Source organism: Leucoraja erinacea, chromosome 31 (genome assembly GCF_028641065.1).
Source record: "Leucoraja erinacea ecotype New England chromosome 31, Leri_hhj_1, whole genome shotgun sequence".
NCBI classification, from domain to species: domain Eukaryota; kingdom Metazoa; phylum Chordata; class Chondrichthyes; order Rajiformes; family Rajidae; genus Leucoraja; species Leucoraja erinaceus.
The window spans coordinates 15,683,794-15,711,749 of NC_073407.1; the positions used below are offsets into that span (position 1 = coordinate 15,683,794).

At 43.0% G+C, this 27,956-nt stretch overlaps 1 protein-coding gene across 1 annotated transcript in view; it reads left to right on the forward strand.

Moving 5' to 3' along the window:
- The first annotated feature begins 3,054 nt into the window (after positions 1–3,054).
- Positions 3,055–27,956, forward strand: part of LOC129711984 (neuronal calcium sensor 1) — a 51,989-nt gene continuing 27,087 nt past the window's right edge. Inside the window, exons 1-2 of the mRNA XM_055660083.1 lie at positions 3,055–3,174; positions 8,014–8,656. Coding sequence (XP_055516058.1) covers positions 8,593–8,656 — 64 coding nt within the window. The 5' untranslated portion in view covers positions 3,055–3,174; positions 8,014–8,592. The remainder of the gene's footprint in view (positions 3,175–8,013; positions 8,657–27,956) is intronic.

Consider the following 27,956-nt stretch of genomic DNA (forward strand, 5'->3'; position numbering starts at 1 on the left):
TGGCAAGAATGTTATCAGATATTCTGTTTAGGCTCAGATATATCCTTTGGAGTTACAACATAACATTAGCCTTTCACATTGGAGAGATCACACAAGCAAAGCCGAAGCCGACAGCATCAAACGAAAGGTTCTCGAACAGAATGTTGGTATGTCAGTGTGAATACAAAGCAAAATTCAAAGCTTTAGAGCCCAATTCAAAACGAGATGTCAGTACATAACTTATTCACTTACTTACTTTTTATTACAAACTCAAGGTCCAGACCAAAGCCAAGACATTCCATAGAATAAATTGCATACAAAAGCACAATAAATTACATACAATAGCATAATTTGCATTTAAGATCAAGAATTAAAAAAATCAGTGTCCTACAACAAGACAACTATACCAATGTCTCCACAGCTGGGATTGGTAGCGTGTAATGCTAAACCTGATGTTTGATAAGGCCAAGATGATTTCATTTTCAGAGTAATTAATCCAGCAACTAATTTTACACATAAGATTTCTTAAGACAGTTTGTAAAGTATTGACTCCTGCAGCCACAAACATTTCACTTGCACTACACCATCTAGGTCTCTTTAATAATATTTTCATGGCATCATTACAAGCTACATTAAGTCTTATTTCCTTCGCTCCATCGATGCTGCCTCACCCGCTGAGTTTCTCCAGCATTTTTGTCTCCTCATATTTCGCTTGGGCAGACGCACCCCAGCGGTATGAACATTGACTCTAATTTCAGGTCGTCTTTACTTTCTCCTCCCCTTCTCAGCCCTTCCCAGCTCTCCCACAGCCCACCGTCTCTACCCCTTCCATTCTTCTTCCAGCCTCCCCCACCCTCACACCAGTCTGAAGAAGGGGTTCAACCCGAAACGTTGCCTGTTTCCTTCGCTCCATAGATGCTGCCTCACCCGCTGAGTTTCTCCAGCATTTTTGTCTACCTTTAAGTCTCTGTAAGCTTGCATTTCTGTAGTTTGACTTACAGTTCAATTACATTCAATCACATAAATGGAAACTAGTCGAGTATGGTGCAACCTCTCATCATGCCACATATAACCTGCAAAGTTTGCAAAGCTGCACTTACTACTTCAGATCTCAAGTAATCAAATCATTCATTCCATAGAGGCTGAGCAGATGAATGACTAATGTTGCTCACAATTACCATTGAGGGACTTTGAAAGTTAACCAATTGTTTAGGGAGATGTCAAGCCACCACAATGTCAAAACCAATGAAAGGGTTAATGTTCACGGTGATTTTGTAGACATTGGTGTTCGTTTACTATTGTCACGTGTACCAAGATACAGTTTTTGTTTGCGTGCGTCCGATCCAGTCAAATCAGGTCATACTATATGTGTGTACAATTAAGCCATGCACAGGTACAACAGATAGTGAAAGATGTCAGAATGCAGAATATCATGCTGTAGCACTGTAGCGTTAGAGTTACAGAGAAAAAGTCCAACATCCGCAATGAGGTAGTTTGGAAGATCGGGACTACACTCTAGCACATGGGAGGACCATTCAGTAATCTGATAACAATGGTGGAGGAGCTGGTTTTGAATCTGGTGACCAACACTTTCAAAGTTTGTATCTTCTGCCTGAAGGAGAGGGAAGAAGAGTGTATGATTGGAGTAATAAAGGTCCTTGATTATGTTGGCTGCTTTCCTGAGGTAGTCTAAAGTGTATATGCAGTTGATGGTGGGGAGATTGGTCAGTGTGATCGTCTGGGCCACATCCCCAACTCTTGGCAGTTTCATGCAGTCTTGGGCAGAGTTGCTGTTTTGCAACCCTGATAATTAATGGTATAATAGATTCCCTGTTCTGAAAGTGACTAGTCCCACTTCACTGAAAGTTACCATTCAAAGGGCTCATTGCATCTTGTGCTGTTTGGTGTAATGTAAGTAATCAGCCTGTTAACCTACTGCTTTTTACTTTACTTACTTTACTATATTAATTTATTGAACATGTTAAAAAATACAAACACAAATAACACATAAACACATTTTTAACATCAATCTGAACCCAGCCTGACCCGCTGGGTTCCTCCAGCACTTTGTGTTTTGCTCAAAATCCCAGTATAAGCAGTTCCTTTGTCTTGACCCATTCCCATTCCCATTCCTTCTCTCCAGAGATGCTGCCTGTCCTGCTGATTTACTCCAGCTGTTTGTGTCTATCTTCAGTTTCAAGGTTTCATGGTCAGTTTATTGTCACATGTAACAATTAAGGTACAGAGAAAGTTTAAACCAACACCTGCAGTTCCTTCTTACACCTTTAATCTCTGATGTTAAGCATGAAGATTTAAGGAAGTGTCATTGTTCCGAGTTCTGAAAGTTATATAGTCCCACTTCACTGAAAGTTACCATTCAAAGGGCTGCTGTCACCTCCTGCTGTTTGTGTTTAAGAAGGAACTGCAGATGCTGGAAACTTCGAAGGTATAGGCATTACTTAACTTATTTTTGATGAAATGTTAAAAAAATACAAGCACAACGTGTTACATAAACCCGATTTTTTGGATCAATCTGAAAATCTCCACGACCCAAAATGTCGTCTGTCCTGTTCACTTCAGCTGCTGCCTCTACCTTGGGTTTCCCTCTTGTTTTGCCTCCCTTTCTATCTTTTTTTTGTCTTGCAAACTTAGGTCGCTTGTTCTCTCCAGAGATGTCACCCCGACTACTCCAGAAAATTGTCAGCTCAAGGTTTCAAAATCGGCCGTTTTCCATGTTTTTAACGGGTGGGAAAGTGCGTGTTTCCCCATTCACTTACATGTACCAAACTGAGAGATGTTCCTCCAGTTAAAATTTTCGGTCACGTGAGGGGGGATCTACGCTCATTTGACCTTTGGTGAAATCACCCTATACAAAAAGCTGGAGAAACTCAGCGGGTCGAAGGTACACTCCATAGATGCTGCTGCACCCGCTGAGTTTCTCCAGCTTTTTTGAGTATTTGTGTTTTTAAGCATCTTCTGCTTTTATCTCAGAGTGACAGCATCTGCGGGGTTTTAGTTTTGCCACCGCAGCAGCTCCCGGTGACGTCAGCGCGCAGTGACGTGAGGGTGCAGGTCCCGCCTCTAGGGCAGCGGCGCATGCGTGCACGGTGGCTGCGGTTGCTGTGGGAGAAGCGGCTGCGCTCCATTCAAACAAGCCGGCGGCGGCGGCGGCGGCGGGGAGAGGAGGAGGAAGAGGTGAGAGCGGGGCCGTCGGTGCTGCGGGAGCCGGGCTCCAACGCTGAGCTATGAGGCGGGTGGTGGAGAGTGGAGGGGAGGGGAGAGCCGGTCGCGGGGAGGGAGGGTTTAATCGTTCCGGCTCGGGCAGCAGCAGCGGCGGCGGCGGTTGCTATGGCACCGGGCACCGGGTGGGGATCGCACCCCCGGCCGCTGCAGAGTTTACTCAGGGGCAGGCTTGCACGCCACTTGCACACAATCCCTCTTAAACACTGTGCACACAAACCGTGCCGTTTTACATGCTTTTCCAACGGCAGAAACTTTTTTTTTCAAGGGCCAGCGCAATCACTGCATACTCTGCACAAATTTACACAGATTTGAAAAATGTCCAACTCTTTCAACTTTAAACTGCAGTTAAATTGCAGCGATGCGCCTCAGATCAACACATTTTACCATGGGCCCAAGTAGTTTCTTGAATAGAAATCGAATCAAGGAGGCGTGAATCGGATGATCGATTCCGTGCTGACTGCTTTAAATTTTACAACAAAAACTGGTTGGTTTTTTTTGGCCCTAATAATGTATGGTCCAGTTTGAAAAGGTAGTCTATCCGTATTTCCTTGTAAAATATCAACCTTCAGTCGTGTTGGTAGGTGGGCGTGGAATCCTTGCGTACTTCTTTAATTTCGTTCTGTTTGTGGGTGGATTGAGTGTGGTGGGTGTTGAAGGATGATTCTTAGATGACACGTATGAGCTGTATTTTGGAAACGGACTTGAATTTGTTTTACTTTTTCAACCCAACAGATGCCTTTAAAAAGCTTATTTCCATTTTCCTCGCCAGTTTTTTCAATATGTGTTCCTTTTATGCGTAATCTGGAGTCTCTTCGAATGTCCCAGCGCTTTGGGCTGTTTGTTGTCGGGTATGATCTCAAGCCCGCTGGTGGAAGAGGGAGGAGCAATCGTTTACCAGGTTTTCCCTTTGTCTGCACTGTGTATGCCACACGCTTGTCTACATCGTATAACGACACGAGTTAGATTTGTAGCAGAGAATACTCCTGATCTTGCTTGAAAATGCTAATTGCTGGGAATAAGATCGAACCAGGTTATGTTTTGTAACCAGAATACACAACTCCTAATAAATTTGATTTTAGGAAGGAAATGTGTGCCCATTGAGCTTAAAATGTATTAAAATCAAATTGTACTTAAACATCGGGCAATATTATCTGATCCAAAATAAAGCAATTTTAAGTAGCACATTTTAAAAATGAAAACCATGTTGTATCTTTTTCTCTTAGTTGTATATAACAAGCAACGAATCAATGGTGCTGCATTGCAAATTGACTTTTGTAGAATGTCAGATTTATGTTTTGTTACTTTAAAAAACATGTTGCATAACATACTGCAAGAAAGAGTCAGACGAACATTAAAAGCAATTCAATAATTTTTGTCTGCGCCCCAGGGAAGCTACATGGGGCATTGCACCTCTAATATTTCTTTATTTTAATATTTTTTCTTCATTGTAAGCTAATTTTAATTTGAATTGTTTATCTATTCTCTATTTTTCCTATGCGATGGGGTTGAATGGTCAGTGTTGATAATTAGAACAGATTTGCCTGCAGTACACCCACCGCAGTGGGTGAATACAAGTAAAATTAGGTGATTGCCGTTAATTTTGGTTTGAGTTATTCTGGACTTCATTTCCATAACTATTTTACTCCATTTTATCTGATCATTTCGTATCAAAAGTGGTGCAAATTAACAATTAACAGGAGCAATGTGAAGTTGTTAAAAAATAATGTTTGAAATCTTTATATGTAAGAAAAAAGGGAATCCCAGATGGTCTTCTAGTATTTATGATGCTTACAAATTCTGCTGCATACATCGGAAATGAGTGAACTTGTGGAGATGCTGCTCTGCAAGCATTACAATTTGGGCAAGTGTGGGAGAGGATCAAATATGCACTACAGTGTTAGCCAAACATTGTTTATCTTTGCCATTGTGTAGCACATTTTTATTACATATGAAATCATTTAAACTGGAATTGGTTTAATGATAAATGAGGCTTGAGCATTTTGACTGAGAAGAGAGTAAAGCAAGGGCTCCAAGTCGACATGGTATCTCAAGACGGTGTTTATTTGTCATATGCACTGCACATGAATAATGAAAATCTTGTTTGCATGCACATTATAGGCCCTGGTTCCCCCCCCAGTAGCCATATAAATCTTAAAGGAAATTTATGTACACTTGGTAAGAACTGGGTTTTGTGTAGTAGCCTCCTCCATGAATGGACTCGGAACGCACTTGTGCAAATGTGAAAGGGGAAGGGGGTATGTGCTGTTGTTTGTAGAACCAATACCTGGAGAGGAAAATGAACTGAAGCCTTGGGCAAGTATTCAGTTGAATTTACAATTGAGCAAGGATAAATCATGATAGTTTGTCATCATAAACAATGGTGTTTGCAGTTATGTAGATTCATCTGCGTTCCATTTTGATCCACTTCTGCAGTCTATTCTCTTGTGAAAGGATACTTGCATTGGAGCACAAACTGTTCATGTTGTCAGCCTTGAATCACCGATTTGTTTGACTTTGGGGAAACTTGCCTTGGCATTTCCACATACTATGTGTTGCAGGTTAGCAGTCAAAATGCAGATTCTATTTAAATTTCAGTTATGGTCAACTTATGCCAAATATTGCATAGATCTACATATCGCTCTAGTTTGCCTTTCTACAGAACCTTTGATTTTTTTGGACTCAAACCTCATTAATTGACACAGGCCAACATAGTTTCTTTCTTTGCAATATTATACATGTCTTTGTCTTTTTTTTTACCATATTTCAGTCATTTATTATTATTTATGGTCCACTCCATTGAATTTTAAACCTGTACTGTTTCTCAACATTCATCTCAAAGTGAAACTTGTCGAAAAGCCCACATCGTGCATTCATTTCTGTACTAAATGTATTCGTTTGTCACTGCTGGCAACTTTATGCTTTTCTGTTGTCAATTGCAAATCCTCATTTAATTTATAAATTATTTCATTGCTTTGCACCGCCATACCTCTACAGCTTCTTCAATCTCTCTTTCCAAGATATGCTTTCCTGTATACTGCTACTGCTACTGACACTTTGTGGCCAAACTCTGTAATCTGTCCCGTTCACATTGAACCTCTTCCCTGAAGATCTCCATTGTGTGACATGTCATCTTTTAAAAACATACCCCCCCAGCAATAACTTCTGTTAACTTGCCTAAACCTTCTCCGACTTTAAAGTGCCATACAAATATTTATTTTTCTTCCCCAATTCAGAAGTACTTCAGAAATTTGTGCCCCAAAGATAACTGCCGCAAAATAGAGCACGGGCTTAACTTCATTTTTCTTTTTCTGTGTGGATCAAGGCATAATCTTTTCAAGTGTCATTGCATATCCAGTTACCCACCAATCCTGAGAATTCACAACTGGATATGACCAACTAGACCAGGTAGACAACGGCCATCATTTTATCAATAGCTACTTGTTCTGATGCACTGCCAGAATGAGGCCATCACATTTCGCTTAGGTAATATAAACATGGAATTCTCCAATTTCAAGCAACACCACCCCTTCTCTTACTTGTGCCTCCCCCCAAATTTCTTGCAGTATTCCACCTCTCCCCCTTTCACACACGATCCTTCCTCTGGCTTTGCATTTAACTCCTCACCTTATCTAACTCTCTTTTGTCAACTTGTCATCTCCAGTCCTTGTCACTTACTCCACCCATCAGCCAATCAAACTCATCAGCTTATCAACCCACCACTTGCCTGGCTTGTCCCTCCCCCAGTCTCTTTACCAGCTTTCTGTCCCCAGCTCCATCAGTCTGAAGAATGGCTCCGACCCGAAACATTGCAATTCCATGTCCTTTAGAGATGCCTGACTCGTTGAGTTACCCCTCATTTTGTGTTTTACACTGATTCCCAACTGCTCGGCTTCCTATGTGGAATGTTTAAGCTACAATGGGAAAAGAAGATGAAAATGTGTTGCAGTTCAGTTACATGATTACCCTTTGGTACTTTAATTGTAAAGAACTCATTTTCAAGATATGAATGTCACTGACTAGATTGGCATTTATTGGCAATGCTTAATTGCCCCCGAGGGGATGACGGTAAGCTATTGTCTTCACCTAAATGATAGTTTCTCTGAAGGCACTCCCACTGCACCTAGACTGTGGAACAGCATCCCCCTTCTCATCAGAACTGCCCCCTCCATCGACTCCTTTAAGTCTAGACTTAAAACCTATTTGTACTCACAAGCGTTTCTTGAGGTCCTCTGAGGGAGCACTGTATGTATGTATTTATGTATGTATTGTTAGATCTATGTACCATTATATGTAGCACATTAGTACCTGCACTGATGTAAAGCATTTTGGTCAATGAGAGGTGTTTTTAAATGTGCTATAGAAATAAAATTGACTTGACTGTGCTGTTGGGTAAGTATTTTGATTTCATACTAGAGAATTGATATAAATGACCGGTGATTTATTTGAATGGGTTTTGACGGCAGAATGTAATCATTGCTCATCATGGTGGTTTTGCATCGAAAAACCATCACTATTTCATACAGGGTTCTGAATTTAGAGCCGGGAGTTTAGTGCAGATAAAGGATCAAATGTGTGGACATTATAATCTATATGGCCTAGCCAATTACACTGCCATAAGTAGCTGAGTCATCAGCAGTGCCTTGTCCAGCAATGCATTTTCCACTTGCTTTTCAGATTTCCTGTTACTTGATCCTTTTCGCTGCAATTGCAATAAAAATCAATTTGACTTAATCATGTGACTGGGTAATTGCATCAATGCTTACAGTACCTGCACTGTTTTGTTTCTTCCAGGATTCCAAACCTGTGGCGTTGGTTAAATACTCTGTACACTGCAATCCAGGACATCAATGCGTTGAGAGATTTGACCATATGCGGTGCTGCAATGCTGTGATCATGCTTGAATGGTTTAAAGTGCATCATCACATCTAAAAATAGACAGGAATAAAACAACTAATTAAGTTGATTCAATCCAGAAGACACAAAAGACGAAGAAAAGCTGAAAATGCCACTAATCTCCCCAAGGGGCTAAACTGAGCAAACCATCGCTGCAGCTAAAGACAGCAGGTAGCAACACTACGTACCAAAGGACAGTGGATTTGAAGGAGTAAAGAAAAACCTGCAGTCAGTTTTGACATATTCAATGTTTGAACTACTGGTGGTGGAGGGACAAACGGGTCATTATTAAACCATTGCCTGGGAAACCACGGCTGAGCAGATTACGCACGGAGCGCGCAGGAGGCATCCTGAGAATCTTTCATTCAGTAAATAACTCGGCACCATTATTCTTTCTGGCCTGTTTGAATCTGATTTCTTCAATCTTTCATATACCCTGACTGAAACGTGCATTTTCCCATGTGTTAAGTTGCTGCAATGGGCAAGTGCAACAGTAAGCTGAAGCCTGAAGTGGTGGAAGAGTTGACAAGGAAGACGTATTGTAAGTATTACAGGAAAATGTGGACATTGACTGCATGTATTTTCAAAATGTCAGTAAATTTTGCCTCTTTCGGATGGTCAATTAAAGCTGTTTTTCTTGCTATAATGCAAATGCACCACCTTCACACACAGGAATACACTGTTTTGACATACCCATTGGAATTTGACAGTCTTTTTGATTGGTAAAATTTTACTTACAAACTTTCTCAGGGTCACCTCCCTTCCATAAACAGCAAGACCCTATTAATCTTCTGTGCCAGACCTGCAGATTTTCCAGACTATTGGATGGCAATCCTATTAATACCCTCCGCGCTCTCTTAAGTCGCTCTTATTTAGACATTACACAGTATAGGTGACTCTTGCGCTAAGCGTAGCATTTTTATTGATGTTTTCCATAAAACAAAGCAGCGTTGTCTGCATGTGTACAAGAAAAGTGAATTGAAGAGTTTTTTTGGTTTTTTTGCATAAATTCAGTTTTATTGAATCTTATTCTACATCACCAGTTATTGGGGTAGTGATTTACAAATCCTACCAAGGCTGATTTCTTTTACCTAAGCAGCTGTAATGCAGAGATACCCTTTATCATAACGTTTCCAGTGAATCCCGTTTAGTTTAAAGTGAGTGCAGGGAAATAGGGCTCCGGTGGGTTTCAAAGGAAGACAAGAAATTGGGACCCGCAATGGGTCCTAGAGGAATGTGGGAAGCCAGGGCCCCAGCAGCCTTCAAGGGCGCATGTGAAGCACCAACAGATAAGAAAGATGCTGATTGTAAGGATTATCAAATAATGAGCAAGTAGATTACCTGATTATTTTCCCTTTGCCAAACACAATTCTTAAACTGATTTTTAAGAATCCTCCCAGCACTCGGCTAATGCAGCGTGTAACCAACCATCCCATGCTATGTAAGACGTGTGTGTATGTGTGCAGCTGTGCTGACACACGCTTAATTTTCCAAAGGATCTTAGATTCCTGTTGGCAAATACTGCAATATTTTATCTCCTTCCCCTCCACATAATTTGAATGAAGCTAAGATTTTTTTCTTCAGTGTGAAATAACGTACTTTGCTGAAAACCATCCTGAACAACATTTAATGTTGCATCAGTGGGTGTCATTTCTTGCTTGAAATTGTCTCATGCTTCTGGTTTAAATAAAAATTACATTTTCTAGTCGGTATATAGGATCTCTACGAGAGCCAGCACCGATTTGTTATGGGTAAATTATACTTGATTAACTTGAAAGAGATCTTGGTTAGATAACAGACAAAATGGATACATGTGGTGCTTTTAAACCTTTTAAAGGGCTTTTTCTTCAATATGCAAAACAGCATCTTAGCAGAATTCACGTTTGTGTGGTGAAAGGGGCAGTAACATTGGGGTACAACATGTAATGGGATCCAAGACTATTGCAGTGAATAGCTGCTTTAATGACTTGAGGGAGGTTGATGGTGTAGCACCCAGTGGTTCATATCTGGAACATGTCATGTAATGTAAGTTCCAGATATGAACCACTGTAAGTTCCAGATATAACTTCCTGTCATGTAAGTTAATTGCTTGCACTTGGAGATACTGGTACAATTCAGAAATCTGATCTTGGAACCTTAAATGTGTAGTAAACTGTTAGGAAAGTAAAGTAGGCCATAAACATGAGAACATGGGAAACATAGTGCAGGTAAATCTGACCAAACTGCCAGATAGGGATTAAAATAAGATGCTTTACGTTAATCTCCCCAACGCGCATGTTGTAGTCATGCCTGTTGGCAATAGGGTTGACAGAAGTGACCTCTTCCCTCCCTTTGTAAAGACAACCCTTTGTTTGAACAGTTAAAGACATTCTGTAAAGTTCAGTTGGCACTGCTACAATGATAAATGAAACATTTAAAACTACATCAGGGGCTGTGGATTTAATTAGAAGCTGAATGTTATGTCACTGCATTTTAACACTATTCCTTACTCCATGATGATCTAAAAGGGCTGTGCTCACGGTGGTTATAGAAGCACAGCAATCAGATGAACAAAGTGAACCTGTCATATAGGGCTGTTTGCATGCAGACTACAGACAACTATGCAGTCATGGAACCCACTGGTTAATTTTCAGCTTTGCCATTGATCATGTACAGTAGGATGGCCAGCAGCCTAGCTGGTGATGAGACAATGCGATTCCATGAATTTCTCCATTCATCTCCAGAGCAGTTACAGTGCCCTCCATAATGTTTGGGCCAAAGACCCATCATTTATTTATTTGCCTCTCTACTCCACAATTTGAGATTTGTAATAGAACAAAAATCATATGTGGTTAAAGTGTACATTAACAGATTTTAATAAAGGCCATTTTTTATACATTTTGGTTTCACCATGTAGAAATTACAGCAGTCGTGTTTATACATAGTCCCCCCATTTCAGGCCACAATAATGTTTGGGACACAGCAATGTCATGTAAATGAAAGTAGTCATGTTTAGTGTTTTGTTGCATATCCTTTGCATGCAATGCCTGCATGAAGTCTGCGATTCATGGACAAAATACAAAAAAATGGATTGCACAAAGCAACCAGATGGTTGGGAGTCCATTCTGTCACTCGGATTTGCTCAGGGAGGTATGTGACCCAACTGTTATCAGCTCAGCTGGTTTTTCAGACGATCTGCTTGAAACTTAAAGGTCAGGAGTTAGTAGTGACAAAAATTTTTAATAACAACGTGCCATGAAAGGCTTTTGCAGGTAGACACAAAATGCTGGAGTAACTCAGCGGGACAGGCAGCATCTCTGGAGAAAAGGAATGGGTGACGTTTTGGGTCGAGACCCTTCTTCAGACTGAAACATCACCCATTCCTTACATCCAGAGATGCTGCCTGTCCTGCTAAGTTAATCCACCATTTTGTGTCTATCTTCAGTGTAAACCAGCATCTGCAGTTTCTTCCTACACTGAGTTGCTGCAGGATATTGTACTGGATTGAAGATGTGAAATTGATGTACTTTATAACGGGATTAAGTCTTAATGCATGATGTTGCAATGGTACTAACTGCGAAGACAAAAGTCTGGAAAACAAAATAATCTATCCATCTTCACGCGTTCAGTTGTCTGAAACCTCTTTATCAGAATTCTGGAATTTGCCATTGACCAGAAATTCTAGAAATTGGAGCAGTCACAAAGGTGCTTTGATTATTTTGCACATCAGAAGATAAATATTCTGATCATATATTGCTGGGGAAAGAGGTCCAGATTGTCCCCTATCTATAATTTTACTTCATAGTTTTATAAACCTATCAGATCTCCCCTCAGCCTTCAATGCTCCAGAGAAAACAATCCAAGTTTGTCCAAACTCTCCTTATAGCTAATACCCTCTAATCCAAGCAGAATTCCTGTAAACATCTTCTGCAGCCTCTACATCCATATTGTAACCGGGTGACCAGATTCACTTGCTTAATGTCCCATTACTAAATTATCTCTGGATACTTTCTCTGGATACTTTCAAGAGAGAGCTAGATAGGGCTCTTAAAGATAGCGGAGTCAGGGAATATGGGGTGAAGGCAGGAACGGGATACTGATTGGGGATGATCAGCCATGATCACATTGAATGGCGGTGCTGGCTCGAAGGGCCAAATGGCCCACTTCTGCATCTATTGTCTATCTCTTCTTCCACAAGAAAATGGCTGCAATTGCAATGTTTATTTTTTAAAAAAATGTACTTCACAATTATATGATTAAATTTGTCAACCAAATTACAGTATACTCAGCCATCCAGTGCGATTGGGATGGTGCTGGCTGTGTGAATATGCCAATTGTATGAGAATCGCTCCAAAACAAACTACTTCACATCTCACTAGTATTCCATACATAAGCCATTAAATACATTGACTTTAACTGCTTCTTCTGATCAACCCTCAGGCTCTTGAACCACACTAACACCTCTACTTCCTTGAAAGACTTAGGACATTTGGCTATAACTCTCATCAACTTCTACAGGTGCACCATAGAAAGTATTTTATCAGGATGTATCACAGCTTGGTTTGGGAACAGCTCCATCCAAGACCACAAGAAATTGCAGCGAATTGTGTCTTTCACACCATCACACAATCCACCCTCCATTCTATTGACTCCATTTTTACCACGCTGCCTAGTCAAGGCCAGCAGCATAATCAAGGGCAAGTTGCACCCTGGCCACTCCCTCTTCTCCCCTTTCCCATCAGGCAATAGGTATCGAAGTGTGAAAACGCACACCACCAAATTCAGGACATGGTTTCTTCCCAGCTGTTATCAGGCAACTGAATCATCCTACCACAACCAGAGGGTAGTGCTCAACTACTATCTACCTCTTTGGTGACCCTCGGACTATTCTTGATCGGACTTTGCTGGCTTTACCTTGCACTAAACGTTATTCCCTTATCATGTATCTGTACACTGTAAATGGATCGATTGTAATCATGTTTTGTCTTTCTGCTTGACTGACGCAACAAAAGCTTTTCACCGTACCTCAGTGCACATGACAATAAACTAAACTGGAACTGCACAACCCAATCACGGTTCTAACCTACTGTGGACCTTGTACAGGTTGTGCTACTTACTTTAGCTTGCACTATTATGGCCTGGTTACCAAGTGTACCTTATATTTTGTGTTATTCTAATGTGCTTTTAAAGCTGCAGCAAGTAAAAAATATTCATTTTCTATTCCCAGTACCAATGACAGTCAAACACTATTGCCTTAATTGATTGTTAAATGCTGAAACATTGAACCAAATGAATGATTAGCCACTGTCACATGAAAGGGAGCACATGAATAAAATTGCAGCAGAACCTGGGATGCCAAATTCAAATTATGTTTTTGAAGAAACCTCTTAAAATTGCCAGTTGCATGAGGACTCCAGATGCATAAAAAAACAGACAAACAAGTCGACTGCTTCTTGAGTCTTTTCATGATTTTTGTGGAAAGTTTTTCTGTTTGACCACAATCTCTAAAATGTCTGGATTTTGAACTAATTCCAGAGGCTTGAGCAGTTGTGTAAAACAGTGCACTTCTGATGAGGTAAGAAGGTTTGTTATTTTGGTTAAAATGTAATGCAAGGACCATCTGCTCTTTCAAGTAGGCACAAAGGATTCCCCATTGCTATTTTAAAGAAAAAATCTGGATGGAATCTCTTGTGCTATATTTATCCTTCTGTCATCATCACAAGAACATATGATATGGGCATTATTAAAATGCTTTATGTAGGAGCTTGTAATATGTAAATTGTCTGCTGCGTTAACTATGTTGTGATGATTACTTCAGACATACAACATTTATTGGAAAGGGCTTCAGAACATATGAAGGTTGTGAAATGCAGACATAAGATTGAGCAATTGAGTCACAGACCTAACAAAAATCAAGTATGTGGACTTCACTGAGCCCCCCCCCCCCCCCCCCCCCCCCCCTTGTACCAGTGCCCCTTTAATTAAACATAAATATACCCAATAATGTTCTAAAAGCCCTAGCACACACCGTTAAACAATAATAAAACCAGTAAAAATTTGAAGTACCTAATAGGACATGATATTGGGTAAAATACCACTTGCATGAAACGTTGCAAACGGTGATTAATGTTGAATCGCAAGGTACATTTGTGTAAATAAAACGCACTTGACACAAGTGATGTGGGAACTGATCGTATTCATGCAAAGTGTGATTGCCTTCTGAACAGCTATATGCATATAGATATTTATCAGGAACTGACGAGATAGGACTTGGTACTAACCTCATGGACACGCAGTTCCATTTATAGTAAAACAGCAGATAACTGCAAGTATTTGAAATGCAAGGCCTTCTGTGGGAACTTCAGTTTCTCTAGTTCTGGGAACTCTTTATCCTTGATTTTCCGTGTGAGCCCAGTTCTATATCACGTTATGAATAAAAATGAAATGCTGGGAATTATCAGCAAATTTGGTAAGAGAAACGGAATTAACGTTTCAAGTTGATGACCTTTCATCAGACTGAAATGCTAATTCTCACTTTTTTTTCTTCCCCATGCGCATAAATCTGAATATTTCTAATATTTTCAATTTAAATCTCAGTTCTTTCTTCAGCGGTTTGATTGCTTTTGAACAATTTATAAACGGTCATAAAGCATATATTTGTGCAGTGTCGTGGAATACATGTCTTGGAAAAATTACTTGGTACCATTTGATCCATACATCTGAAAATTTGTTTTATCGCAAAAACTATATTTTTAATTAGCAGTCTGCAGTCCACATGGATTTTAATGATTTAAAATCAAACACGTATAATGTTATTAGTTATTTTGGTGTGTAATTTTAAGTTCCAAAGTGACGTACATAAACATTATACTGAAAAGCAACCAAAACAAAAATATGCAAACAGTTGTAAGTTTAGAAGTATGTGGAATCTCATTGGAGTCTTTCTAACTATTTTCCTTGGTACGATGAGCTTTGTCATGATACCTTATTAACTCGTATGACTGATGCAGTTTTTGCTTTGGAATTTCGTGATTTTATGTTTTATAAGATTTTACTGAAAACCCAGAGCCAAGAGTCCAAATTCCAAGCTGATTTTTAAAATATTGCACGTGATGTAATGTTAATTGAATATATAATGATATTGTAGTTGTACAGTATATTTACTTTTAGTTCTACATGCCATGATAACATTAAATTGCGGTGCTGGCTCGAAGGGCTGAATGACCTACTCCTGCGCCTATTGTCTACATTTTTACTTTTCCGTTGCTGAATTGCTGGAGTATTATTTCCTTTAGCTTCTAGTCTTAATGCTTTAGAGAATTTTAACACTTTTTGCCAGAATAAATTCAGCCTGAGATATTTAACACCAGCAAAAACAATTGAATCCTCTGTGATAGAAATTGAATTTGATTTGTTCATTCAAAACAATGCACTGGTTCTAATATTCCCTATGTTGGCATGTGCAATTATAAAATGTAGAATACTGTTTGTGGAAGCGGTACAATGGAGATCTAAGAATAAATCCTGCATATGCTGTTTATAGTCTCGTTGCGGTTGTGGTTTGAATTCAACCCTGGGCTTTTTCTGTGAACAGACAGCTACACAATGCTTTAAAAAAAATATTTTGAAAACTCCTGTGAGATATTACAATGTAAACATGAGGAAGGTTTCTATTTTTAGTCTGTGATGTTCAGACCCATTCCTGTCCTCTTCAAATGCCTGTCTAATAATCAATCTCGGATAAGCCATTTTTCACAGGGTAAAGAAAACCTGTTGCTATCTTGCTTGGCCTTTATCAAAAGCATTTCATTTCCCAAGACTAAATGAGCCCCCTTTGCCTGTCCACTGCTAACCGAAAAACAGATGTATTCACCGTTTCCATCGTCTGATATAATCTACTTATGTTTTCCCCAATGTTGCTGAAATTCTGATTCATTTCTGATGAAGACTTTCAAATTAGGATTACAACCAATTTTATTGACTGAGTTTGTATTTAGGTACAGTTATTTGAATCCTAACTGGAATACAGTCTACCAGTGGGAGAAGCATCTGTCCAAAAGGGCAGTGGAGGACATGACCATCGCACAGTTCTTGTTGATACAAAGAAGTATCTTCATGCTGAAGGCATACCCATGGGATATTGAGTGCCACTACAATTGTGCTAAATGAGAGAGGTTCAGAACATATCTGGAAGACCCCAAATTGAACATTATTAACAGCGGAAATGTACACGACTATAATCTAACTTCATGGCCATGGAATGAACTTGGGTCCGATGCTGAATGTAAAAGAACTTGCTGGTAACAGCAACAGGCATGATAAAAAATGAGGTGAAATGGCAACATGGGATGTCATGTGCTAAACCATACCCGCAGAAGCAACAGTTGACAGGGTTAAGTGATTTTGCAACTAACAGATCGAGTGAAAGTTATGCAATTGTACCAAAATGCATGCATGATGGTGAACAAATAAACCATAAACAGGGGAAGTCTTCGACATCCCCCCCCCCCCCAATTATTGAGGGACCAGCCTGTGAACGTTAGTCATGGCTAAAACATTTAGAACCACACTCAGCTAGAAGTGTTAAATAAATGACCTATCTCAGCAGCTTTCTGAGGACCCACCATTGCAAAGGCTCGACTTCAGCCAATTCAATTCACTACATAAGATGAAATGGCGGTCAGTGGTTGCATTCTGGTTGCAGTACTGAGAATTGTGCTTCAGATCTAGTTGTGCCTCCATCCAAGCTATTCTACAACATCCGCCTGGCATTGGCAAGACTTGTTCACAAAAAACAGGATGAATCCAATCCAGTTAATTACCACTCAATCACTACTCTTTATCAGCAGCAATTTGATGTTATCGACTTAACAGCCAAGTGGCACTCACTCGCCAATAATCTGCAGAAGAAGGGTCTCAACTCAAAATGGTGCCAGACCATTCACTCCCTAGATGCTTCCTGACCTGTTGAGTTTCTCTAGCTCGTTGATTTGCTCAAGATTCAAGCACCTGCAGTTTCTTGTGTCTACATTTATCTGCTCATTGATGTCCAATTTGGGCCACTTAGTTCCAGACCTTATCACCATCTTCATCCATACATGGACTAAGCAGCTTAATTCTAGAAGTAAGATGAACATGTCTGCCCTTGTATCAAGCTGTACAATCCAAGCTAGAAGGAGTCTTATTAGGGCTACTTAAATCATCAAACTTGAAATGTAATTTCAGAGTCTGAGTTAATAGATTTAATTAAAAAGTACTTGAATCAAGTGTCATATTTTAATGTTTCAGCACTTTTAATGAAATTACATTTTTTTAACAATTCGAGGCATGTAAATTTCACTTTAAATCAGATAAAATGAAATGGACTATCAGTGATAATATCCATTCTGTGCTAAATGTTGTTTATTGCAAGTACGGATACTGTTATCACAAACACTTAATATAACAACACTAATTAGAGATGCTCGTTCTGATCTTCCCTGAATAAAACTGAAAATCTAGTCTATACTTCAGAATACAATTGTAGTAAATTGCCTTCAAATCTAATTAACTCCGTTCACTTCAAAACTGTGTTTTGTTGATAATAAATTAAAGAACATTGGCTTCAGGAAAAGTGGTATCTTTTAAAAATCCAAATAAATGAGTCTGTATAAGTGAAGTGACTTTCATTGGGCCTTGATTATCTTTGGAACTGGCTCTGAGCCCAGCTTCTTACTGAGGTTGTGAAAAGCATAGGTTTTAAGTCCATTAATGGGGCTAGGCTGCATCAAGAATTTATGGATTTTCAGCACAAAGCAGTTCCCAATTTATACTTGAAAGCTTGAGTTGTTTTCAGGACATAGGACAGGCCATGGATGATTTGTTCTCTCCATTTCTGAGGAGGTTGATAAGAAGTATGATATTCTCGTAGGTAGAGCAGCACATGTTTGATGAGGCTGGTTGGTGGAGGCTTTGGAGGTCCTGCTCCACTTCACTTTTTGTGTTGATTCTGCATGCACCCACCGAAGATTTCATGTTTGCTGGATGTCACACTCCATTTGAAATAGTCACAGAGGAGGTAATTCCTTGAATCGGTGACATGGTATATTTTTGAAGGAAGGTTTGTGAAGATCCTTTAAGCATCTTCTCTGTCCTCCTGGAGTTTGTTTTGCCATGACAAACCTTGGGGTGGAGTGCTGATGTCAGGAGCTGGTATCAGTATAAATATTGTGACAAAGAATTTGGTAAAACTTTTTTAAAACACCAATGGCGGTACCTTTTCAGTGCATTGATCTGCCTGTTGTGGCCATTGCATATCTCTGAAGAGTACAGGAAAATGGGGATCATGAGCTTAATGCCAAGCCTGATATCTTGACGAAACATTCTTTTCCACACATAACCAAAGGCTGCACTGATTAATTTTGGCACCAGTGCCTGTCTTTTTGCAGAAGTGATTCTTGACGTGTGAAGAAATCCATGTTTTCTGGCATCTTGCTCTAGATCTTAAATGTTGATGGCAGTTTTGTACAGGTGGAGGTCGGTTGATTGAGGAGTAATGTTTTAAATATACAGACACTCCTGAAAGGAATCCAATGTAACCGAAAATTGCTGTGCCTATCTAGCATGTTCTCTTTAAGTCAAGCTCAAGTAAATGTCACAAATCTGTGGATTTTTTACACTACTGTATCATTGTGCATGATAGACCTGGACATCGTAAACTCTTATTTTCATTTCAAATTTAGGCTGTGGGCCGAGCATTGAAAATGTGTATAGAATTTGACTTTTGTGACCCATCTCTGGGATCTACTTGAAATTTGGCACAGATTTAGATAAGAGATAATTGAGAAGGAAGTCATAACTTGTCAGTGTCAGCAGTTGCACATTAATTAGTTAAGCTAATTAGAAAATGAGATCGAAAAAGTAAGCGCCATGTTGTGTTCAATGCTCATATTACTCCATGGGGAGCCCAATTCCGTGCTGCCTTCTATTTAAACCATATATTATTATACCATATATGTCTGAAGAAGGGTCTCGAACTGAAACGTCACCTATTCCTTCGCTCCATAGATGCTGCCTCACCCGCTGAGTTTCTCCAGCATTTTTGTCTACCTTTGATTTTTCCAGTATCTGCAGTTCTTTCTTAAACATACCATTTTGTGAATATGACTGGATTTATATATAATTATATTATATAAAAATAATATTATTAATATAATTATGAGTGTGAATTTTGAATGAGACTGCCGCAAAGGTCCGGCTCCTGAACCGGCCTAATTAATGGGTGAGGGCAGTTCCTGTGGGTTCCCCCGGTTACTGAACCCCACTGACTGCTAGTGTGCAGAGTAGGGGTCACGGCAGTAGTGGGACTGGGGCAGTGTCAGGCTGTGGTGAAGGCTAAGGCATCTTCCACAGAGAGGAAAATCCCTAACCCTAACCCCCCCCCCCCCCCCTTCCAGAGCTGCCCACGGTTGGAGCTGGAGCCGCTTTGGGACCGGCAACGGGCTCCGTAAATGTAGCTGCTCGGAGCATTGACCTCGGCCAGCATGCCATTCTGGGTCATCATGATGATGATGGTGGGGAGCACGCTGCCTGGGCCACCTTCAGCACCCCCATAGTGCCGGCTCTGTCAGTCCGCCCGCTCGCTCGCTGCAACACCGGCCGGCCCAACCGACCCCTCGCAACACTCACCAATGGCCTGACAGCCTGACCGACCCCTCACAGCACCAATCGACTAATCCTAACCCTAGCTCTACGATTTTATTTATCATTTTTATTTAACGGTTCACATCATAACTTTACAAAGATAATTCAATTGTAAAACAAAATTATCAGCAATGTTAGCATTACCTTTATTCCTTCGAAACCGAGCTATTGTTTTGATGTAGTTAGGAGGCAGCCATGACCCCAGAGTGCTGCCATGAAACAAAGCGTGTGATTGGTCAAGTGGCATCCAACGCAATGTCAAACGTGCATTGATTGGACATTTACTACTCGGAAAATTTGAGTTTTTTCTCATATTTAAAAAATATGTGCAGGTTTTGTTCTTGACGAGTTTCGGGTATGATTTCTATAATATTTTTACACAATATGTTAAAACTACAGGTAGTTACATGATTTGGGTCATGAAATGAAACGAAAAAGCACCATGACCCACAGCCTAATTAGAATGTTGTGCATAAAATTGTGGTCAATTTGTAGACATAGGAATGATAAATGAATAGGCTCATCTTAAGAAATTGAAAATACAGTGGTCGTACTTATGGTCAGTATATATAGCTTATATTTAGCTATTGAACAAGTGTGTATATATGACGGATATGTTATTGCCTGTCCTGCATGTGGTGTTGCTTCTTAATGTCCTCAGCAGTTACCAATGGACAATAAAGACTGCATGTCTCTAACATTTTGAAGATCAAAGATTTTTAAAAGTTAGAACTCTGCCTTACTGTGATAATGTATTCCCTCTTTAGGCTGAATGGCCATGTCATTGATTTTTTTTTTCTTGGACATGTTTCAAAATGGCTTGGTGTTATTGGCAGGAAACCTTGCATGCTTTGAGATTCTTCGGTCGATTTTCAGTTTAGCTTGTGTGGATTTTGGGTTTAGAAAATGGGAGATTCTGAAGTTTTTTCTGGGATAGTCTTTCCGTTCAGAAGCTGACTCTGCCTTTTGCAGCAATAGAAAAGATTGAGGAATAACTAAATGTACGTGGGATGTTGTTGGATATATGGCAGTTAACCCTTGAGTGTCTAAAATCCTGTTACTGAGCAAAAAGCAAACTGCGGGAGGAACTCGGTGGGTTATTCAGCATCTGGAGGGAAGTGTACAGACAGATTATTTTGCTTATTCTGCCATATCTAGTCTGAAGATTGTCCAAACTTTCTGACTGAGATTTATTTAATTAAAACTTTGCAAAAGATGGGAAGTTCCACTGAGCAAATTGATTTGTTTCTTGCCCGCTATTGCCCATTTAACGAAGAAACACATTGGTAAAGGGCCTGTCCCACTTGGATTTTTTTTTTAGCGACAGCCGGAAAATAGGCTGTCACGAGGTGACGTGGCGTGACACCTGCATTGTCGTGAGCTGTTGCCTCAAGTGTCGTGACCATTTTCTTGTCGCCGCTTGGTTTTGACATGTTCAAAACCTCTCGGCAACAGTTAGCATGACGTTGCGTGACTTCTCCTAGCGTAGAGGTTGTCGTATGCTGTCGCCAGGTTGACGCCATCTGACGTTGGCTGTCGCCGGGTGCTGACCTGTGAATTCAAGTGGTGGCAGCCTACATCATGCTACGTCAACCGGCGACAGTATCAACGCCACGAGAAGTCAAGTTGCGACATTTGAAATAAAGTGCGCCGCTCCACCTGTCTTCAGTTGATGCCGTTGGGGTCGTAGCTTGTCGCATACTGACCTAGGTTGACTTCAGTTGTCGTAGGCTGTTGTCTATATTGTCGTGGGTTGACGTCGCGTGTCGCGCAGATTTGGGATGCCGGTTGACGTAGCTTGACGTCGACTAGGTGGCAGCCTGTCGTAGACATTGTCGTAGGGGGCCGGTTTCTCAGCATCACGCCACGACAGTAAAAGTCGCCGAAAAAGTCGCCTAAGTGGGACAGGCTCTTAAGTATGCTCTTGCAAGCCTGGTAATTTTTCTTTACATCGCTACTTTCCAACTGTTATTTTGTTACCAGCCACTGGCCCTGGCATAATACGCATGTTGAAAAAACACACATGTTGGAAATGCAGCAATCTTGATACTTAATGATCCATTGAGAAATGGATGATCCATGAGAAAGCCTAATTCAGAAAAGATATGGACTACTTTTCTGCTGTTCATACGTTCTTGAGGACCAAAGCATCTTTTAAATTCGCAAAGCTATCACTATTTTATCAAGCTGGATGTTTTCAGTTAAAATGTACCTTTCCTCATCCTTTTGTGTCTGTCCTTTTTTTTTTGCACAATGTTCTGTTAGCTGGACTTGAACTGACCTCTCGTATGCTTGAGATGAATCCCTGGTTTTCCAATCTACCTTTTTAAATCCACTTTTTCCTCTGTAGCTGAAACGCTTATTCTGCACTGTTAAATTTCTCTTTTGCGCTACCTGTTGTATTCATGTATGAAAAGATGAAGTACGAAGGTAAGCTAGCCAAGAATATAAAGGAAGATAGTAAAAGCTTCTTGTAAAATGGAAAATATTAAGACAAATGTGGGTCCCTTGAAGGCAGAAACATGTGAATTTGATATGGGGACAAGGAAATGGGAGACGAGTTGAACAGGTATTTTGTTTGTTCGTGAAGACTGAACCAATTTCCCAAATGTACGAGGGGACAGAGGTTCAAGGATGACAGAGGAATTTAAGGAAATTCACATTAGTCAGGAAATAGTGTTGGGTGAACTGATGGAACTGAAGGCTGATAAATCCCCAGGGCCTGCGATGGTCTGCATCACAGGGTACTCAAGGAGGTGGCTCCAGAAATTATGGACGCATTGGTGATCATTTTCCAATGTTCTTCAGATACTGGATCGGTTCCTGTGCATTGGAGGGTAGCTAATGTTATTCCACTTTTTAAGAAAGGAGGGAGAGAGAAAGCAGGGAATTATAGACGAGCTAGCCCGATATCTGATTGGGGATGATCAGCCATGATCACATTGAATGGCGGTGCTGGATCGAAGGGCCGAATGGCCTACTCCTGCACCTATTGTCTATTGATATCAGTGGTGGGGAAGATGCTGGAGTCAATTATTAAAGATGTAATAGCAGTGCATTTGGATAGCAGTAACAGGATTAGTCCAAGTCAGCATGGATTTACGAAGGGGGAATCTTGCTTGACTAATCTTCTGGAATTTTTTTGAGGATGTAACAAGTAAAATGGATAAGGGAGAGCCAGTGGATGTGGTGTATGGTCTTTCAGAAAGCATTTGATAAGGTCCCACACAGGAGATTAGTGGGCAAAATTAAAGCACATGGTATTGGTGGTGTGGTATTGACATGGATAGAAAATTGGTTGGCAGACAGGAAGCAAAGAGGAATTAACGGGTCAAGAGTGTTTTATTATCCTATGTCCCAGATAGAACAATGAAATTCTTACTTGCTGCAGCACAACAGAATATATAAACATAGTACACTGTAAACGACATGATAAACGACTGGTGCTGGGACCACAGCTATTTAAAATATGTATTAATAATTTAGATAAAGGAATTAAAAGTAACATTAGCAAATTTGCAGATGACACAAAGCTGGGTGGCAGTGTGAACTGTGAAGAGGATGCTATGAGGATGCAGAGTGACTTGGATAGATTAGGTAAGTGGACAAATGCAGTATAATGTGGATAAATGTGATATCCACTATAGTGGCATGAACAAGAAGGCATATCTGAATGGTGTCAGATTACGAAAAGGGGAAGTACAACGAGACCAGGTTGTCCTTGTACATCAGTCACTGAAAGTAAGCATGCAGGTACAGCAGGCAGTGAAGAAAGCTAATGGCATGTTGGCCTTCATGTAAAGAAGTCTCAACAACACATTGTCTTAACTGTAGCTTTTATTAACTGTTCACATAATTGCTATACTAGCTGTACGTGGTCTGTCACTGGAGCTAGAGAGAGAGACCCCAGGGAGGGAACATGCAATTATACACCTAATAAGGGGAGTGGTTAAGGGTGGTGAGGTCACTATGTTAAAGGCACATGCACTAGCTATCTACATCCTTCCTCTTGGAACAAAGCAATATAACAGTGACAGGGCGACCACGTCTCATGCGCTACAAGCAGGCATACAATGATTACAGAGCTAAACAAAATCCCCGTAGCGAACAGGCGGCTTGACCAGCCTGCCTGACCGGGTGCGAAGCTCGCCACCTCCTCCCCCTGCAGGAACAAGAGCAGCCGGGGCCGGGGCAGGCGAGCGAACCGGGGATACAGGGGGAGAAGAGGCAGGAGAAGACCCACCCGCCGGCGGGGTAGAGGGAGAACGAGGGCTGGGAGGCGGAGACGGGGGCTTAATCAACGGCGAAGGGAGGGATCTGGGCACCTGCGGAACGGCAGGAGCGGAAACAGGCAAGGGAGGGGAGAAGGGGGCAGCAGGCGGAGGTCGGGGCTCGTTAACGAGCAGCAGATGCTGGCGGGAACGGCAGTAGATGACCCCGTCGTGGTCCACCAAGGAAGACCGCGGTGAGCCGGCATCACCGACCACCGTGGCGAGCTTGTAGTGGCCAGAGGCAGTCTGCATCCGGACGACCTGGCCGGGAAACAGGGGCGGCAGGGGGCGGCAGGACTGGTCGTGGGAGCGCTTCTGCGAGTCATGCTTGGTGGTGATACGCTCCTGTACAGTAGCAGGGGGGAGAACAGAGGGAACAAGGGATTGCTGGGCAACAGGGAGGGGGGGGCGAGTTCTGCGAGACAGCAGTCGTTGTGCCGGCGAACCCAGGGCAGGGTCGCGGGAGATGTTGCGGAGATTAAGTAGGGCCAGGTGGAAGTCCGACTTGGACAGCCGACAGTGCTCCAGCAAACCCTTAGCACTGCGGACTGCACGCTCCGCCAGGCCGTTGCTTTGCGGGTACTCAGGGCTGCTGGTAAAATGTTTAAAGTTCCACTGAGAAGCGAAACGCTGGAACTCGGCACTGGTGAACTGGCTGCCGTTGTCGGATTGGAGGCGAGCAGGGGAGCCAAACGTGGCAAAGTGGCGACGCAGCCTCCCGATGACAGCCGAGGAGGAAAGGGAGTGGAGTTGGTCGACCTCAAACCAGTTGGAATAGGAGTCGACGAGGACCAGGAAGTGTTTCCCACGCCACTCGAAAATGTCAGTAGCGACCGCCGTCCAGGGGAGATCAGGGGCAGGTTGTTGCAGCAGCGGCTGACGTTGTTGATGTGGGGCCAGGCTGTTGCAAGAAGGGCAAGCAGAGACCCACTCCCGGATGTCGTTGGCCATGCTGGGCCAGTAGAACTGGCCCTGGGCGCTGGACAGAGTGGCCTCGGCCCCAGGATGACCGTTGTGGGCAGACTGAAAATAGGCAACCCTCAGTGACTCGGGCACTACGACCTTGTGCCCCTTAACCACCACGCCGTCGTGCAGGACGAGCTCATCGCGGACCAGGAAGTATGGGACTACACTGGCCGGCAAGGAGGAGCGGCGTTCAGGCCAACCCTGGATGATGATGTCGGACAGTAGCTGCAGGGTAGGATCCTTGGCAGTGTGGGAGACGAGGGACTGCATCTGCTTGGAAGGCACAAAGTTGACATTAAGCACCATTAGGTCCGACGACTCGTAGGGGTGGCGGGCAGAGGAAGGCAGAGGGGCGCGGGACAGTGTGTCGGCAACGAACATGTCTTTGCCTTTTCGGTAAACGATGGTAAAAGTAAACCGTTGCAGCTGCAACATCATACGCTGCAACCTGGAGGAAGCAGCGTGGATCGGCTTGTTAAGAATGGTCACTAGCGGCTGGTGATCCGTTTCAATCGTGAAGGTATTGCCCAGAATGTAGTCCTTGAACCTCGAGCAAGCAAACACCACAGCAAGGAGTTCTTTTTCAATTTGAGCGTAGCGCTGCTCGGCAGGGGTCATGGTGCGGGACGCATAGGAAACGGGCAGCTGCTGACCGTCGTGGAGCTGCATGCAAGCGGCGCCGAGGCCAAACTTGGAAGCGTCACAGGTGAGAACAATGGGGTGCTGTAGGTCAAAAAACTTGAGTGTGGGGGTACTGACCAGTCGGGACTTCAGGACGTCAAAGGCGCGTTGGTGTTGCGGGAACCAAGCCCAGGCAGTGTCCTTTTTGATGAGCTCCCTCAGGGGCGCACTCAGTTCGCTGAGGTCGGGGATAAACTTCCCCAGGTAGTTCACCATGCCCAGGAAACGCTGCAGAGCGGGCACATCGGTAGGAGGGGACATTCCAGAGACGGCAGCAGTTTTCTCCGGGTCGGGCTTCAGCCCCGAGGCGGTAAAGACGTGGCCCACGTAAGTGACTTCTTAAAACGCGGAATCGACATTTCTTTGGGTTAAGTTTCAGATTAATGTCCCGGGCCCGATCTAGGACTTTACGGAGGTTCAGGTCGTGTTCAGCCACGTCCTTGCCATAGACCAGGATGTCGTCAACTATGATAGCACACGGCAGACCGGCGAACAGCTGCTCCATGGTCCGCTGGAACACCTCACTGGCAGAGTTGATGCCGAATGGCATGCGCAGAAATCGAAATCTTCCGAACGGTGTGCTGAAGGTCGTCAGGTAGGAAGAACGTTCATCTAACGGTATCTGCCAGAAGGAGCTTTTGGCATCGAGGACCGAAAAAGCAGTGGCCGGGCCAACCTGTGCAGCGACGTCCTCTACTGTGCGCATCGGGTAGTGTGGGCGTTTGATTGCCAGGTTCAGGTCCTTGGGGTTGATGCAAATGCGAATCTCAGATTTGTCCTTCTTGGCCGCCACCACCATGGTGGAGACCCACCGGGTGGGCTCGCTCACCTCTTTCAGGATGCCCTTGGAGACCATGTTCAGTAACGCAGACTTCACCTTGTCCTTCATGGCGAAGGAGACGCGGGTGTGGCGGGCGGACCACAGGCTCTATGCTGGAGTCGACAGCAATCTTGTAGCAGCTGGGCAGCTTGCCCAGCCTGTCATCGAAGCGATCAGGGTATTCAAGCAGGGGGTCCATGAGGGTCTGTACCTGATGGATGTCGTGATGAAAGGAGACCAAACCGAGGTCCTGGCATGCTCGGGCGCCGAGCAGGGTCACGTTGTCGGAATCTAGCAGGTAGAAAGTGAGGGGCCGAGAGGCCTCCAGGACCTTGCAGTGCAAAGTTGTCTTTCCCACAGGAACGAGTACAGCTCCCCCATATGCATGCAGGCGGGAGTGAGCAGGAGACACTTTCTCACCAGACCTTATCTTGCGAAACAGGCTTGTTGACATAACATTTCCAAAAGCGCCTGTGTCCAACTTAGCTGAGAAGGTCGTACCATTAACGGTCACACGGACAGAAGGGTTAGCAACCAAAGCATGAGAGTCTAGAAGCGAAAACACGCTGGCCTCCCCTTCGGAGGAACTGATATCAGAAAGGGTGAGATCATCAGGCAGGTGCTCTGAGACAGTACTATCAGCCTGAGCAAGGTTGACCGGCACTCTCCGAAAAGGGGGGGCTTGATTCCCGCGGGCTCGGCAGACTGCAGAAAAATGATTTAGCTTTCTGCAGAAATTGCAGGTCTTCCCCAGGGCAGGGCACACGTTGAATTGATGGGTAGCAAAGTTGCAGTTGGGGCAGCGGCGGGCGACTCCTGACCTGGGTGGGGGTGGACCCTGTTGTCGCCGCGGGGCAACGTTTCTTGGGCGGCCGGTGGCAGAGGCTAAGTCGACATGAGTGTCCTCGGGTGGCAGGGTAGAGGCGACAGCTTCAGCCATGAGTGCAGCGTGTAGAGCCGCATCCAGAGAAAGTTCGGGCATTCTGAGAAGTTCTGCTCTCAGTTTGGTATCGCGGAGGCCGTATACAAGGATATCACGAGTCAGCTGCTCGGGGGTCAGGGCATCAAGGCGGCAGCGCCGAGCCAGGTGCCTCAACGCGGCGATGTAGTTAGTGACGGACTCGTCAGCGCTCTGCCGACGGCCAAACATTTTGAAACGCTCCAAAATAGAGTTGGTGGGAACATCACACAGGGCAGTGAACTTAGCAATGAGACATACCGGGTCGAGGGCACTCTCACCAGCAGCATACACAAACGACTCGGACCGTTCCAGGGCGTCGGGACCGGCCAAGTTGAGGAGCAGAGATGCACGCGTCTCAGCGGTGGCAGCAGGGTGGGCGATGGTCACATAATGCTGAAAATCACGTCGGAAGACATCCCATCGATGGGCAATGTCCCCATCAAATACAAGCGGGTCGGGCTTGCGGCACGAGTTTGCCATG